This window comes from Hyla sarda, chromosome 2 (assembly GCF_029499605.1).
Source record: "Hyla sarda isolate aHylSar1 chromosome 2, aHylSar1.hap1, whole genome shotgun sequence".
NCBI lineage: Eukaryota > Metazoa > Chordata > Amphibia > Anura > Hylidae > Hyla > Hyla sarda.
This window is the reverse complement of record NC_079190.1, coordinates 318968412-318986288: the sequence shown is the minus strand read 5'-3', so window position 1 is coordinate 318986288 and position 17877 is coordinate 318968412. Positions and strand designations below refer to the sequence as shown.

Here is a 17877-nt window from a genome sequence, read left to right as displayed (position 1 = left end):
ATGCGTACTGTGTTTATATACTAATTTTAGTACATCTCAATTAAAAGTTACTTTTTATTCTAATTGATGTTGATTATGTGTTGGATTCTGAAATTGTGACATCAAGGATTATAAAATTATTTACTATGGTGTACTGGATCACCAGAAATATCTTTCCATTCCAGAAGTAGTGATATGCTGGGAGTTTAGTAACAGCTGGAGGCACCCTGCTTGGTTGTAGAATACCCCTATGTCCACCCCTATGCAATCCCTAACTAAGTCCTCAAATGCGCATGGCGCTCTCTCATTTCAGAGCCCTGTTGTATTTCAAGGAAACAGTTTAGCGCCATATATGGGGTATTTCTGTACTTGGGAGAAATAGCGCTACAAATTTTGTGGGGACTTTTTCTCCTTTTACCCCTTATGAAAAGGAAAAGTTGGGGGCTACACCAGCCTGTTAGTGTAAAAAAAATTAAAAAAAAATTACACTAACATGCTGGTGTTGCCCCAGGAAAAAAATACTCCCAAAATTTGTAACGCAATTTCTCCTGAGTACGGAAATAACCCATATGTGGGCTTAAAATGCTCTGCGGGCGCACAACAAGGATCAGGAGTGAGAGCGCACCATTCACATTTGAGGCCTAAATTGGTGATTTGCATAGGGGTGGCTGATTTTACAGCGGTTCTGACATTAACGCAAAAACATAAATAACCACATGTGACCCCATTTTGGAAACTACACCCCTCACGGAACATGACAATGGGTATAGTGAGCCTTAACACCCCACAGGTGTTTGACGTATTCTCATAAAATTTGGATGGGAAAATGAAAAAAAAAATTTTCACTAAAATGCTGGTGCTACCCTAAATTTTTCATTTTCACAAGAGAAAATAGGAAAAAAGACCCCCAAAATTTATAACCCCATTTCTTCTGAGTAAGAAAATACCCCATATGTGGATGTAAAGTGCTCTGCAGGCGAACTACAATGCTCCGAAGAGAAGGAGCGCCATTGGGATTTTGAAGAGAAAATTTGTCCGGAATTGAAGGCCACGTGTTTACAAAGCCCCCATAGTGTCAGAACAATGGACCCCCACGTGACCCCATTTTGGAAACTACACCCCTCATGTAATGTATTAAGGGGTGCAGTGAGCATTTACTCCCCACAGGTGTCTGACAGATTTTTGGAACAGTGGTCCGTGAAAATACTCACTGCACCCCTTATTAAATTCTGTGAGGGGTGTGGTTTCCAAAATGGGGTCAAATGTGGGGGTGTCCACTGTTCTGGCACCATGGGTGGCTTTGTAATCGCACATGGCCCCTGACTACCATTCCAAACGAATTATGTTTCCAAAAGCTCAATGGCACTCCTTCTCTTCCAAGCATTGTAGTTTGCCCGCATAGCATTTTAAGTCCTAACATGGGCTATTTCCATACTCAGAAGAAATGGGGTTACAAATTTTGGGGGGCATTTTCTCCCATTACCCTTTGTAAAAATGGTAAATTTGGGAAAAAACTGCACTTTAGTAAAAAAAAAATTTTCATTTACACATCTGATTTTAACGAAAAGTCGTCAAACACCTGTGGGGTGTTAAGGCAAACTGGACCCCTTGTTACGTGCCGAGGGGTGTAGTTTCCAAAATGGTATGCCATGTGGGGTTTTCTGCTGTTCTGGCACCATAGGGGCTTTCTAATCTTAATCTTTCCAATAGTTATTAGCTTCTGAAGTTTTCTGTCTAACTGCTCAATGATGATGTCACGTCCCGGGAGCTGTGCAAGATGGGAGAATATCCCCATAGGAACTGAACAGCTCCCGGGACGTGAGTCATCAGAGAGCAGTTAGACAGAAAACAACAACTCAACTTCAGAAGTTAATAACCAGCGTCAGGCTGGGTCCACACTACGTTTTGTCCCATACGGGAGCGCATACGGCAGGAGGGAGCTAAAACCTCGCGCTCCCGTATGTGACCGTATGCGCTCCCGTATGCCATTCACTTCAATGAGCCGACCGGAGTGAAACGTTCGGTCCGGTCGGCTCATTTTTGCGCCGTATGCGCTTTTACAACCGGACCTAAAACCGTGGTTGACCACGGTTTTAGGTCCGGTTGTAAAAGCGCATACGGCGCAAAAATGAGCCGATCGGACCGAACGTTTCACTCCGGTCGGCTCATTGAAGTGAATGGCATACGGGAGAGCATACGGTCACATACGGGAGCGCGAGGTTTTAGCTCCCTCCTGCCGTATGCGCTCCCGTATGGGACAAAACGTAGTGTGAACCCAGCCTCATATAGCAGCGGTCCCGGCGGCCATCAACGGCCGGGACCCGCGGCTAATACAGGACATCACCGATTGCGGTGATGCCCTGTATTAACCCTTCAGACGAGGCGATCAAAGCTGACCGCTGCATCTGAAGCGAAAGTGAAACTATCCCAGGTGCTCAGTCGGGATGTTCGGGACTGCCACAGTGAAATCGCGGCGTCCCGAACAGCTTACAAGACACCCGGAGGGACCCTACCTGCCTCCTCGGTGTCCGATCGGCGAATGACTGCTCCGTGCCTGAGATCCAGGCAGGAGCAGTCAAGCGCCGACAACACTGATCACAGGCATGTTAATACATGCCAGTGATCTGTGTAAAAGATCAGTGTATGTAATGTTATAGCCCCCTATGGGAGCTGTAACATTGCAAAAAAAAAAAAGTAAAAAAAAAGTGTTAATAAAGATCATTTAACCCCTTCCCTAATAAAAGTTTGAATCACCCCCCTTTTCCCATTAAAAAAATAAAACAGTGTAAATAAAAATAAACATATGTAATATCGCCGTGTGCGTAAATGTCCGAACTATAAAAATATATTGTTAATTAAACCGCACGGTCAGTGGCGTACACGTAAAAATGGCGTTTTTTCTTCGATTTTATCGCACAATGATTTTTTTTCTAGAAAGAACTCCGTCCGGCACCAAGGTATGAGGTAAAAAAGGCTTGTCTTTATTTATTCCACTGCAGGATACATACAGATAAGGATGTCTGACGCGTTTCGCCCTTTGCAGGGCTTAATCGTAGACTAATACATCTCATAACAAACACGATTAAAATACTGAGCGGTCCGGTCACATGACCTACCGCATCATCACATTAAAATTGCATGGAAAAACTGGACACAGGAATAATGGCCAAATAGGATGGTGTGAATAAGCTCGTAGAGAGCCACCTCAGGTTTTTCTAAATTGGGTGTGATCCATGTATTATCCAGATATCCAGTTTTTCCATGCAATTTTAATGTGATGATGCGGTAGGTCATGTGACCGGACCGCTCAGTATTTTAATCGTGTTTGTTATGAGATGTATTAGTCTACGTTTAAGCCCTGCAAAGGGCGAAACGCGTCAGACATCCTTATCTGTATGTATCCTGCAGTGGAATAAATAAAGACAAGCCTTTTTTACCTCATACCTTGGTGCCGGATGGAGTTCTTTCTAGCATAAGGAGTTGCCGGAGGCGGTGCCGGCAGTCCGCAGCACAGGTGCAAGAGGTGTCCGGAGCTGGTGAGAGCGGTATCCATATCCCAATGATTTTTTTTCGTTTCGCCTTAGATTTTTGGGTAAAATGACTAATGTCACTGCAAAGTAGAATTGGTGACGCAAATGATAAGCCATAATATGGATTTTTAGGTGGAAAATTGAAAGGGTTATGATTTTTAAAAGGTAATGAGTAAAAAACTAAAATGCAAAAACTGAAAAACCCTGCGTCTTTAAGGGGTTAAGGACAACAGGTTCTCTCATTTTTGGACTTTTTTTTTCCACCTCACCTTCTAAAAATCATAACGCTTTGAATTTCTTACCTACAGACCCATTTGTGGGTATATTTTTTTTTGTGATACCAATTTTACTTTGTAATGCCATCAATCATTTCACCACAAAATTTATGAGAAAAAAAATTTAATAAATCTTTGTGGAGCAAAAAAATAAAAAATATAAAAAAAAACATGCCATTTCGTCATTTTGGGGGGCTTCCGATTCTTTGCAGAGCACTTTTTGGTATTACACCTTATTCTGTCTATACGATTAAAATGATACCCAACTTATATAGGTTTTATTTTGTTTTACTTCTTTAAAAAAATTATAACTTTTTGTACGAAAATTACCCCTTAAGGACCAAGGACGTACCGGTACGTCCTTGGTCCTGCTCTCCTGATATAACGCGGGGTTACACAGTAACCCCGCGTCATATCACGGCGGGCCCTGCGTCATAGTGAAGTCGGGACCCGCCTCTAATAGCGCGCGGCGCCGTACGCTATTAACCCTTTAGCTGCGCGCTCAGAGCTGAGCCGCGCGGCTAAAAGCGAAAGTTGCCGGCTAGCTCAGTGGGCTGTTCGGGATAGCCGTGGCGAAATTGCGGCATCCCGAACAGCTTACAGGACAGCGGGAGGGCCCCTACCTGCCTCCTTGCTGTCCGATCGCCGAATGACTGCTCAGTGCCTGAGATCCAGGCATGAGCAGTCACGCGGCAGAATCATCAATCACTGGTTTCCTATGAGAAACCAGTGATCAATGATAAAGATCAGTGTGTGCAGTGTTATAGGTCCCTATGGGAGCTATAACATTGCAAATAAAAAGTGAATAAAGATCATTTAACTCCTTCCCTATTAAAAGTTTGAATCACCCCACTTTTTCAATAAAAAAAAAACACAGTGTAAGTAAAAATAAACATATATGGTATCACCGCGTGCGGAAATGTCTGAATTATAAAAATATATAATTAATTAAACCGCTCGGTCAATGGCGTGCGCGCAAAAAAATTCCAAAGTCCAAAATAGTGCATTTTTGGTCACTTTTTATATCATTTAAAAATGAATAAAAAGCGATCAATAAGTTCTATCAATGCAAAAATGGTACCGTTAAAAACTTCAGATCACGGCGCAAAAAATGAGCCCTCATACCGCCCCATACACGGAAAAATAAAAAAGTTATAGGGGTCAGAAGATGACAATTTTAAACGTATAAATTTTCCTGCATGTAGTTATGATTTTTTCCAGAAGTCCGACAAAATCAAACCTATATAAGTAGGGTATCATTTTAATCGTATGGACCTACAGAATAAAGATAAGGTGTCATTTTTACCGAAAAATGTACTACGTAGAAACGGAAGCCCCCAAAAGTTACAAAACGGCGCTTTTTTTTTTCAATTTTGTCGCACAATGATTTTTTTTCCGTTTTACCGTAGATATTTGGGCAAAATGACTGACGTCATTACAAAGTAGAATTGGTGGCGCAAAAAATAAGCCATCATATGGATTTTTAGGTGCAAAATTGAAAGAGTTATGATTTTTTAAAGGCAAGGAGCAAAAAAAAAATATGCAAAAACTGAAAAACCCCCGGTCCTTAAGGGGTTAAAAATGTCCTTCTGACCCCTATAACTTTATTTGTCTGTATACAGGGGGATGTACGAGTGCTAATTTTTTTGTGCCGTGATCTGTAGATTTTATCGGTGCCATTTTGTTTTGATGGTACTTTTTTGATCACTTTTTAAAAAAATTTTAAGGTATACAAAATGATCAAAAATAAGCAATTCCAGACTTTTATCAGGAAAGGGATTAAATTACTTTTATTCACTTTTTTTTTTTTTCACACTATTTTTTGGTCCCCGTAGGGGACTATTACATGCAATCCTTAGATTGCATGCACTGAACAATACTATGCCATAGCACTGATCAGTGTTATTGGTGATTGACTGCTCCAGCCTGCCACGGCTGACTGGAGCATCAGAGCACCGAACAGATGGCGAGAAGGCAGGTAAGGGCTCTCCTGCCATCCTCTAAGCTGTTCAGGACACCGCAATTTCCCCACGGCAGTCTAAAACAGCTTGTTGAGCTAGTCTGGATATCTTTTCTCCAGTTTTAGATGCCCCAATTAACTTAAATTGCAGCATCTAGAGGGTTAATACCAGACATCAGTCCGATCGGCAATGTCCGGCATTAGCCGCGGGTCCTGGTTGCTGATAACAACCAGGACCCACCGGGTATGAAGGAGCTGTGCAAGCTTCATATAACGAGAGCATGCATTGGGAATTAATATACGTCCATTGTCCTTAAAGTGTACCTTTCATCAAACAAACTTTTGATATATTAAAGTTAATTCCCTATTGAATAATTTAGGGGTCGCCCTAGTAGTCCTGCCGCAAGCCTTCTGTATTGATTTCGGACTCATGCCGGCCTGACACGAGTCCGAAATCACAGACCACGTGACGAGCTCAGCGCAGCTCCCCGCCTGTCAATCAGACAGGTGGGAGCGAGCGCTGTGCTCATCCCACAGCAGGGTGCACTCCTGACATGGCCAAATGTGAGTGCAGCGCTGCCCTGCATAACCCCCCCCCCCCCCAGTGAATAAGCCGCCGCAGCGCTACAGAGGATTTTACAAGTCTGTAAACCTGACTAGAGCTGCTCCCTGCCTGTCAATCTGACAGGTGGGAACAAGCGCTGTGCCCGCAGTAGCTGCAGACATGGCCCGCCGGCTGGAGACCGGTGACATAGCTGTGGAGAAGTTCTCACCTTCACTTCTCCTCCTCTGTCCCCTGCTTCTCCTCGGTCCCCAGACTAAAGTGAAGTGAGGGCAGAAGCGGTCCACCCCAACAGGCTTCAGTGATGCAGCGCCTACTGAGGCATGCCCACACGCACCTGCCGGCAGCTCACACTCTATGAGCAAGAAGATAGGTGAGAAATAGAGCTTTTTAAAGCTCCTAAAACATTTTTAAGGGAAGGGGGGTGTTAGGTGTAGTTAGGGAACATACCCTAAGTTAGTTTTGAAAAGTTTATTTAGTGATAGGTACTCTTTAACCCCTTAAGGACCAGCACAAGTAAACCTGTACGCCCCTGAAAGACCAGGCCTGTTTTTTCAAATGGGGGATGTCTGTCTTTATTAGAGAATAACTCTGGTAAGGTTTTGCCAATCACGATAATTCTGACATTGTTTTTTTGGCACAAGTTGTCCTTCATGTACATAGTAAAAGTAAGCCGATATCATTTGTAGTTTTTTTTTTTACAATGCAAAAAATCATAACATTTTTTTAAAAATTACGATTTTTTGCTATTTTAACACTAATAGGTTGCATATATTTATACTTACTGACCAAATAGTTTACGAAACTTATACTTTCAGATGTCTACTTTATTTTGACAGCATTTTTTTTGTTTTGAATTAACATTTTAAATTAATTAGAAGCCTAACAATTTAACTTGAAATTTTGAAAATTACATCTTTTTTTATGTGCTATGCAAGGTTTGCAGAAGTTTGAAGGTGGTATAACATAGGAACACCCCCCCCCCCCCAAATGACCCCATTTTAAAAACTAGACCCCTAAAGGTATTCGTTAGGGGGTACAGTGAGTATTTTAACACACTAGTTTTTTGGCAGGAATTATTACAAAGTCAGTGTTAAAAATTCGAAATTTGCATTTTTTGCATCATTTGTGGGACATATTTTTTGTACATCACTTCTGATATTGCAAGAAATGCACCCTATATTTTATTAAGCTACTCGGCCAGTGTTTGGAAATATACCCGCTTAGGCCATATTTGGTTCCTTGGCGGCATGGTAGGACCCAGAAGCAGAGGAGCGCTATTTGGCTTTCAGGGCATCATTTTAGACCGAATGGATTATAGGGTGCACTTCATGCCTGCAAAGGGTTTTAGCTGCCAGAACCATAAAGAACCCCCACAAGTGACCCCATTTTGGAAACTACACCCCCTAAAGTATTCATTTAGACCAAAAGTGAGTACTTTGAGTCCTTTTTGTGTGGCTGGAATGGATACAAAGTCAGTGGAAAAATAAATTTTTTTTTTCACAAATGCATTATTTGTGAGACATATTTTTTGTACATTCAGGGGTGTGGAAACCAAAACAAAATAATATATATATATATATATATATATATATATATATATATATATATATATATTAAGGAAAGTGAAATTGAAATAGTAAAAGATAATTTAGCAGATTTGGTGGTTTTCTTTTCTGCGCCATTTACCTTGTGGTTGAGGTAACATGTTAGTTTTATACTTTAGGCCGCCTGATTACAGCAATACCAGATTTGCATCGTTTACGTCATGTTTTACTAATTCTGAACTTTTTCAAATTTTTTTAATTGCCATTTTTTAACCCCTGTAGCTTTATTTTTTTTCCGCATACCAGGCTGTATGAAGGCTCATTTTTTGCGCCATAATCTGTATTTTTGTATCGGTACCATTTTGGTATTGATCTGACTTTTTAACCCCTTAACGACTCAGCCCATTTTGGCCTTAAGGACTCAGACAATTTAATTTTTACGTTTTAATTTTTTCCTCCTCGCCTTCTAAAAATCATAACTCTTTTATATTTTCATCCACAGACTAGTATGAGGGCTTGTTTTTTGCCTGACCAGTTGTCCTTTGTAATGACATCACTCATTATATCATAAAATGTATGGCGCAACCAAAAAACACTATTTTTGTGGGGAAATTAAAACGAAAAATGCAATTTTGCTAATTTTGGAAGGTTTTGTTTTCACGCCGTACAATTTATGGTAAAAATGACATGTGTTCTTTATTCTGAGGGTCAATACGATTAAAATGATACCCATTATTATATACTTTTATATTATTGTTGCGCTTAAAATAAATCACAAACTTTTTAACCAAATTAGTAGGTTTATAATCCCTTTATTTTGATGACCTCTAACTTTTTTATTTTTCCGTATAAGTGGCGGTATGGGGGCTCATTTTTTGCGCCATGATCTGTACTTTTTAGGGGTAAAATAGGAAAAAACGGACGTTTTACTTTTTTATTGGGGGAGAGGATTTTTCACTTTTTTTTTACTTTTACTTTTACATTTTTTTTTACACTTGAATAGTCCCCATAGGGGACTATTCATAGCAATACCATGATTGCTAATACTGATCTGTTCTATGTATAGGACATAGAACAGATCAGTATTATCGGTCATCTTCTGCTCTGGTCTGCTCGATCACAGACCAGAGCAGGAGACGCCGGGAGGAGAGGGGACCTCCGTGCGGCGTTATGAATGATCGGATCCCCGCAGCAGCGCTGCGGGCGATCCGATCGTTCATTTAAATCGCGAACTGCCGCAGATGCCGGGATCTGTATTGATCCCAGCACCTGAGGGGTTAATGGCGGACGCCCGCGAGATTGCTATCAGCAGCCGGGATCAGCCGCGCATGACACGGGCATCGCTCCGATGCCCGCGGTTATGCTTAGGACGTAAATGTACGTCCTGGTGCGTTAAGTACCACCTCACCAGGACGTACATTTACGTCCTGCGTCCTTAAGGGGTTAATTGCTTTTTAACTTTTTTTTTCTGGGATATTATAAAAATTGCAAATCTGTGTTTTTTTTTTTTTTTTACATTTACCGTACGAGATACATAATGTTATATTTTAATAGGTTGTACAATTACGCACGAAGCGATACCAAATATGTTTATTTTTATTATGTTGGCATGTTTTTATATAGGAAAAGGGGGTGATTTGAACTTTTAACATGGAAGGGGTTAATGCAGCGGTCTTCAAACTGGTCTCTAAATGGTAGCCCTCCAGATGTTGCAAAACTACAACTCCCAGCATGCCCGGACAGCCAATGGATGTCCTGGCATGCTGGGAATTGTAGTTTTGTAACATCTGGAGGGGCACAGTTTGAAGACCACTAGGTTAATGTGTGTCTTTCAAACTTTTATTAAAACTTTTTTTTTTTTTTTTTTACACTTTATTACACTTTATTACACTTATAGGAGGAATCATTAGATTCCTCATACAGATGAATAGAGATCTATTGAACTCTATTAATCTGTGTGCTCTGTGATCCATTGATAGAGCCTGGTCCAGCCAGGATCTATCAATGACAGAGCGGGACAGCAGGGAACAGAGGTAAGTCCTCCGGCTACCTCTATAGTGGATCGCCCCCCTGCGATCGTGCTGCAGGGGGGTGATCTACCCCACTAGCCCATCAGGGAGAATTCACAGGTCCCTTTAGACGCCGCTGTCAGCTTTGACAGCGGCGATCTAAAGGGTTAATAGCCAGCCGCGGCAATCGCCGCATGCTGGCTATTAGCGGCGGCCCCCGGCTACTGAGAACAGCCGGGGGCTGCAGAGTATGGAGCGGGCAGGAATCCCGAGCCCGCTCTATACTCCCCTGTGAGCGCCGCAAGCATCTCCCCGTGCAGACGCGCCTCCTCCCCTCAGCTCTCCGAAGCTACAGCGGGGGGAGTGAAGGCAGAGGACGCAGGTCTGCACGGGGAGCAAGAAGCCATGCCCCCTAATCTCCCCCTGCACGTCTGCAGAGCAGGGGAGAGAAGACAAATACACAGCTTCTCATTTCCCCTGCTCTGTTTGGAGCGGGCAGGAGTCGGGAGCTGCACTTGTCAGGTCCGGCCCTGCTTGCCCGAAGGACTGCTAGTCCTGGGTGTCGGGCGATAGGAATTCCACATCCCTGACATTGCATCTGAAAAGTAGAAAATGCACCCCATATTTTATTACGCTGTTCGCCCCGTGTTCGGTAATACCCCCACTTAGCCCATATTTAATTGCATGGCCACACGGTGGGACCCAAAAGGAGAGGAGCTCCATTTGGCTTTCAGGATTTCATTATACAAATTATAGTCCACACTTCATCTTGCAAAGCATTCCAGCTGTCAGAACAATACTGCACCCCCAGATGTGACCCCATTTTCAAAACTGCACCCCCTAAAGTATTCACCTAGGGCAAAAGTGAGCACGTTGAGCCCTTATTGTGTGGCTAGAATTATTTCAAAGTCAATGGAAAAAAAAGAAATTAGCTTTTTTTCCCCACAAATTCTTTATTTGTGGGACATCATTTTGGTACGTCGCTTTTGAAATGGAGGAAATGCGCCCAATTTATCACCATGTACGTCCCGGGCTGGGCAGTACCCCTACTTAGGCCATATCTGGTTGCCTGACCGCCTGGTAGGACCAAGAAGGAGAGGAGCCCCCTTTGTCTTTCAGGGCATCATTATATGAATAGTCCCCATTCATACTGTGTTTCTGCAGTATCGGTGTCCTGTGTCATGTCAAAAAAGGGATGCCAATGTATACTGTACCCGTCTCATTCAGAAATGGATGGAGCTGCTACAGTATACGTCAGCATCACTCTTTTTGACGTGATGCTGACGGATACCTCTAACACTGCGGAAACGCAGTATGAACGGGACGCAGTGTAGGGGCACATAGAGCACATCCTTGGCTTATTTCACACCGCGGATGCCCCCCAGCAGTCACAAGGGCGAGATCACTGCTGCAGCTGGGTAGCTCAATGTGTCCGCTTATGACTGCCGGCGGGAAATCCGCCGCTATGAGTGGACACATAAAGCTACCTAGCCACAGCAGGGAGCTCATTATTGTGACTGTTGGCGGGCATCCGCAGCATGTAATATGCTGCGGATGTGCGCTGTGTGATCCCACACATTATGCATTTTTATTTTTGATTATATTTATTTAATAAATATATTTTTATAATTTTTTTACACTTTTTTTTTTTGTTTTTTTACACTTCTTGTCTTTACACTTTCTTTTTGACACTTTCATTTATCTTATATTTTTTTACACTTTATTAATGCTTTGGAAAACTTAGTATTCCAAAGCATTGCAACTATATGCTGCCTGCTAGTTTTACACTAGCAGGCAGCATATGAGGACGTGCCAGCATATGAGGATGTCCTCACAGGCAATAACCAGGGCAGACCTGGGGGTCCTAGTAAAGACCCCCGGCTGCCCAGGTAAGCAGCAGCACCCTGCGGTCATTGCAGGGTGCTTTAGGAGAGACAGAGGGAGCCCCCTCCCTCTGTCAAAACTCCTTACAGCTCGCGGTCGCTTCCGACCGCAGCTGTAAGGGTTAATTTGCCGGGCCCAAAGTTTTCTTTGGTCCCGGCAGTGTGGCAGGTCCCCGCCCGCCCGGGATCACACACAGCATCCCGCGATTGCGCTGCGGGGTGCTGCACGGGTGACAGAGGGAGCTCCCTCCCTTCGTCATTACACTTACAGCCCGCAGTCACTTCCGACCGCGGCTGTAAGGGTTAAACTGCCGGGACCAAAGTTTAGTTCGGTCCCGGCAGTGCGGCAGAGTCCCGGCTGTGTGTTACAGCCGAGTCCCTGCCGCGATCTCGTGGGTGCACTGGGCAGCACCCACGAGAGCCATGGACGAGTATAAACGTCCTAATGGCTGAACGTTCATTCAGCCTAAACGTGTATACACGTCCATGGTCCTTAAGGTGTTAAGGGGTTAAAGGAGAGATCATGGGGAAAAACCTATCCCCTGATGGAATTGGGTAGAGGAGACTCCATATTGTTTTCAAATAATCCATTTTCTCAGTCTAAGTGACTGCATTTTATCTTTCTTGTTTTTCTACATAACTCCTGAAATTATGGACTAGAGACAATTAGTATCTTATCTTCAAGGCTACAGGACACAGAATGCAGGACTTTTATGTTTTTCTACCACAGATGTGTCCTTGAAACAATGTTTCATTATATTTCAGCTAGCTATGTATTTTTTTTTGTATCCAACTTTCTGCTGACTACGCAAATGATTTGATTTCCTGTGTTTCATACAATGTAAAGTTTACTGCGCATGCCCAATTGAAAATTAGCTATATAGGAAAATACACTTGAGAAGAGGGGCAGACTTGTACTGCCCTCGGCTTAGAGACAGCACTTGTGTCTGTGTCTTGATTTGAGTGGCAGGGTGGCGTTGGGAGGAAAGTAAGGTGACTGCAGCCCCTTACAAGCCTTCCACACACTAATTGGGAATTCGCCGACAGAAGACGTCACGACCTTTTGGGGTCGAACCTAACACCCCTATCCAAAGTATAGGAAACAAGTTTAAGATCGCAAGGGAAGCGACCGCTGAGACACACCACTCCAACACCCCCCCCCCCCCCCTCCCAAGCGCGATTCTCTGGGAGCAGCGCTTCACAATCCTGCACAAAGCGCCCCCTCTGTATATCTCTAAGGCAAAGCCATTCAGCTATCTTCAGCTCTACCATAGAGATATATAGAGTGGGCCTGTCAGCCACCTCTTCATGCGAGTGTCGTGACGTGCCACTCACGGGGAGAGCTGGCCCATACAGGAGATTGTGGGGGTCCCAGCTGTTGGACCCCCCGCAATCTAAAACTTCTCCCCTATAATTTGAATAAGGGATACGTTTTTCCCCATGATCAATTGAAGCAACAACTTATCCCCTATCCACAAAATCGCTAGGACCAAGCTCTCTGAGAGGGGCATGTGCTACATAAATTTCTATGGAACTACTGGAGATGCACAATTACAGCAATCTGGTCCCTTCAGTACTCCCAAAGTGAATGAATGGAGTGCATGTCGGCTGCAGCACGTGCTACTCTCAGAGAGCCAGGTTCCATTCAGGAGATCGCAGGGGGTCCTAGCAGTTGGACCCTAGACGATCAGAAACTCATCTCTTATCCTGTGGATTATCTCTAGAGATGAGCAAACTTACAGTAAATTTGATTCGTCACGAACTTCTCGGCTCGGCAGTTGATAACTTTTCCTGCATTAATTAGTTCATCTTTCAGGTGCTCCGGTGGGCTGGAAAAGGTGGATACAGTCCTAGGAATGTATCCACCTTTTCCAGCCCACCGGAGCACCTGAAGGCTGAACTAATTTACGCAGGATAAGTCATCAACTGCCGAGCCAAGAAGTTTGTGACTAATTGAATTTACTGTAAGTTCGCTCATCTCTAATTATCTCTACAGCTTATGTCATTAGACAGCAAGTAAAACACTTTCCCCCCCAAAAAATAAAAATCTTGAAGTTTAGATGAAGAATGCTCTTTTAGCAGGACACTGTTTATGGGCCAGAAAGCAGTCGCCATGCGATGGATGGATGATTGTTCTCAGCGACTCTTAGAGAAAGAAACTGCTATACATGACTGTCTCTTATGAAAATATTATTATGAAGGGCATCCCTAGAAACTCCAAAAAGTGTGGGACCGGTAGTGTAGTTCTATCTTGATGCAATACATTGCGCCATCACTTACTCAATTATCCTGCCTTCAGACTATGTAAGGCTGCATTCACATGAGTAGTAGGGCGAGAAGACACCCGACGGGGAAGCTGGCGGCATTGCGCCGCAATCCCTGACCAGATGGCTATATGAAAAACCACGAGCCGCACTGTAGGATTTTAAAAGCCTTGAAAGCCAACTCTTTGCCAGCCATTCATGGCTCCCACCGGCGTATCTGAATATGAAGTTGTGAATGTGAAATATACATCGCTGCGGAGCAGAGCGGTCGTTTCCCTGGTTCAGAACTCAGAATTGAGACCCGATGCTATCAATCCCTCAGCCCTGTACTACTACCCCCAAAATAGAACAGAGTGTTCCCTGATGGGAGTAGTAGTAGTAATACAAGCGCTGCTGTAGTCTTCCCAGCCGCCCGCAGATGGGAAACTACTACTCCTATCATGGAAAAGAATCTGTTTCATGATGCGAGTAGTAGCAGTTCCGCAACACTCCAGAAATCCTGGGTGGCAGTGGAGTAAAATGTAATAAAATAAATTAATAAATAAAGTTTAAAAAATGCACAAAAATGTAGAAAAAAAACTTACACTTATAAAAACTTACAACCAGATACAACTGGTTGTGTAAGTTTTTGTATGGTAAGTCAAAGTATGTTTTTCTATATGGTTGCCTACGCTTTTCAATTCAAAAACGTATATTGCAACCATATAGAAAAATCTTGATGTGAGTGCACCGTTAACTGCTCCTGGTACCAAAATTTTTCCTTCCCTTCATCCACTCCTCAATTTTTTGGGTCTTGTGTGTGTTATATTTATTATCTCAAACCAACAAAAAGAGGAAGCTGGGCACCTCTGGTAGAGCAAAATAGAGCTGGGCGGTATGACCAAATATGTGTATCACAGTATTTTAGTAACTTATGGCAGTTCCACGGTATTTCCTTCACCCCCCACCCCCAAATCATGTGACCCGCGAGCTCTGTTTTGCTCCCCCCCAAATCATGTTACCCACCAGCGCTGTTCTGCTCCCCCCCCCCAATTATCAGACCAGCGGGGTACTACTCACATGTCACCCGCAAGCACTGCCCTCCTCCTCTTTGTTGGGGGCCACTGGCCACACGCCAGTGGTCTCCAACCTGCAGACCTCCAGATGTTGCAAAAGTACAACTCCCAGCACTCACGGACTGCAGTTGCTGGGAGTTGTAGTTTTGCAACAGCTGGAGGTCCGCAGGTTTGAGACCACTGCTATACGCTGTATCCCTATGCCCGGGCTGCAAAAGATAAAGAAAATAAACTTTAACTTACCTACATCTGCCTCAAGCTGTTCCTTGGGACTGGAACGTCTGACAGCCGTCAGCCTATCACCGGCCGGAGCAATGTCCTGCCCCGGCCAGTGATAGCTTAGACGACATGCAAGAAGCCGGGGTGGGACATCGCTCCGGCCGGTGATAGGCTGATGGCTGTCCGACGTTCCAGACCCAAGGAACAGCGTGAGGCCGACGTAGTTAAGTTAAAGTTTATTTTCTTTATCTTTTGCAGCCCGGGCATAGGGATACAGCGTACGCCAGTGGTCTCCAACCTGCGGACCTCCAGCTGTTGCAAAACTACAACTCTCAGCATGCCCGGACTGACGTTGGCTGTCCGGGCATGCTGGGAGTTGTAGTTTTGCAACAGCTGGAGGTCCGCAGGTTGGAGACCACTGGCGTACAGTATAGAGTTCCATCGCCGGCGGCTCCCAACAAAGAGGAGGAGGGCAGTGCTTGCAGGTGACATATGTGAGTAGTACCCCACTGGGCTGAAAATTAATTGGGGGGGGGGAGCAGAACAGCACTGGTGGGTAACATTTGATTAGTTCCCCAATGTGGGGACGGCACAGCCCTGGGCTGATAATTCATTCCCAAGGGGGAGGGGCCCAACCGGTATTGCGGTATGGGAAGAATTCATACCGTGCAGCCCAAAAATTTCAGTATTTGGTATGAACCGGTATACCGCCCAGCCCTAGAGCAAAATATGTAATACTGCTGGGAAAATGAGTGGGGTGTGAGTACTTGCAGACCAGGTAAAACAGAGATGCTTCAGGTATCAATGTGTACAGGTACAAACACTTCAATGTAGAGAAGAAAGTTCCTGCTGCCACGCATTTATTCACAGTTCATGAAGAACACAAATTAGACTTCTTCCCCACGAGTACAAGCAGAGGTACGAAGCAGGAGCATTCACCTGGACGACAGGCGCTGTTTCACGCCAATTGGCGTGAAACAGCGCCTGTCGTCCAGGTGAACGCTCCTGCCTCTTACCTCTGCTCGTACTCCTGGGTGAAGAAGTCTAATTTGTGTTCTTCGTGAACTGTGAATAAATGCGTGGCAGCAGAACTTCATCTAGCTACGCTTAGTTATCCTATTTTCCAAGTGACATGTGGGCACTGTGTGGCTTGTATTTTATTAATCTTTGTACTGTTTTATACAGTCTATTTACAAATTTACTTGTGCAGGTATGTGGTTTCTTTATGCACATTGTTGCTTGGCATTGCTCATGTTTTCTGTGTACCTGTGTTATTTAAAAAAAAAAGAAAAAAGTTCTCATTTTTATATAACTTTACTTTTTTCCCCCAAATTAAAAAAGGACACAAGACATTGCTCTGTGGATTTTTATTCAACTCACAGAGATTCCCTTTATAAGTCTCCAGTGACCCTCTGGCAGCACGTGGTTGACCCACTCTGGACGTCGCTTTGCACACTGTAGGCCTCAGCACTGGTAGAAGGAAGTGCAGTCACACCGATCTCCATGCAGATGTGAAAAAGATTCCATCAGACACTCCGAATTCTGCAGGGTGAAGAAAATAATGTGCTTTATATGGCATCTTATCCATAGGCATACTAGCAGGGGTTTGTTGCTGAACCACAGGCTAGAATGGGAGGAGAAATTGTTAGATCCATCCTTGTATTCAGTGAGCGTTCCCTCAGCAGTGTTTCCAAACTAGTGTGCCAACAGCAACACTACAACTCCCAGCATGCCTGGACAGCCGGAGGCAGACTGGTAAGAAAACACTACCTTAGAGGGTGACACGACAGGCACTCCAGGGAGCAACACTTACCCGCACCGCCCTCACATGCCCGGTTGCGGCGCCATTAAGTCAATGTCAAACATGTTCCTGGCAGCCCATACACCGGCAACGAACAGCCCGAGGTTCACCAGAAGATTCCTGCAAAGAAGAGACGAGTGAGTTTTACCGTCAGTAACGAATCACAGAACAGCCACGTGACCGCTTCTCACCGGCTGAAGTCATTCCTGTCAGTAATAAAGCGATACGCCCCACGAAAAAAATCCCGACCACCCGAGCTCTTCTCCACACTGCCAGGCGCCATCATGTCCCGATCTGTTACTGCTTCCGGGTGGAGTGGCATGTTTCCTGTGACCCTGCTAACCTGGAGGGCATACGGGGGAGTACGCCTTCTAATCGCTGACTTCCTTTACCCCTATACACCGTTTCACCACGGTTGGCGATGTTACCACAAGCCAGGTGAAGCGCAAGAAATGCTCCTTAGGAAACGTCCTGTGAGCGCCTGCGCACTACACGTTACAAGGTGCTGCAGTATGTCCCTGTATCTCTACTGCCTGTACCGCGCAGTAATGGAAAAAAACACAAGTTTAAACACAATCCCCTTGATGTAAAGTATACATACGCATGCGCGATTCTACGCTATTTGCGTAGACCTAATGTACACTACGCTAATCGCGCATGTGTATGTCGTTTTCAGAAGTAAAAACTACAATTAACCCACAGTGCAGTGTGCATATATTAACCCACAGAAGCAAAAAACACAATTAACCCACAGTGCAGTGTGCATATATTAACCCACAGAAGCAAAAAACAC

At 44.3% G+C, this 17877-nt stretch overlaps 1 protein-coding gene across 1 annotated transcript; it reads right to left on the bottom strand.

The window, feature by feature from the left end:
• Nucleotides 1-16635: 16635 nt before the first annotated feature.
• Nucleotides 16636-17613, bottom strand: TOMM6 (translocase of outer mitochondrial membrane 6). Its single transcript, XM_056557792.1, has 3 exons — nt 17276-17613; nt 17097-17204; nt 16636-16825 (listed from the first exon to the last, which is right to left on the bottom strand). The coding sequence occupies exons 1-2, from the start codon at nt 17404-17406 to the stop codon at nt 17108-17110; spliced, it is 228 nt and encodes a 75-aa protein (XP_056413767.1). The 5' UTR covers nt 17407-17613; the 3' UTR covers nt 16636-16825; nt 17097-17107.
• Nucleotides 17614-17877: the final 264 nt, after the last annotated feature.

What these genes read in the sequence shown, in the direction of transcription:
- TOMM6 (XM_056557792.1), bottom strand. Translation starts at nt 17,406, where the DNA reads ATGCCACTCCACCCGGAAGCAGTAACAGATCGGGACATGATGGCGCCT. An exon ending in GACAGGAATGACTTCAGCCG is followed by an intron (nt 17,205 to 17,275) that starts GTGAGAAGCGGT and finishes TCTTCTTTGCAG; the next exon opens with GAATCTTCTGGTGAACCTCG.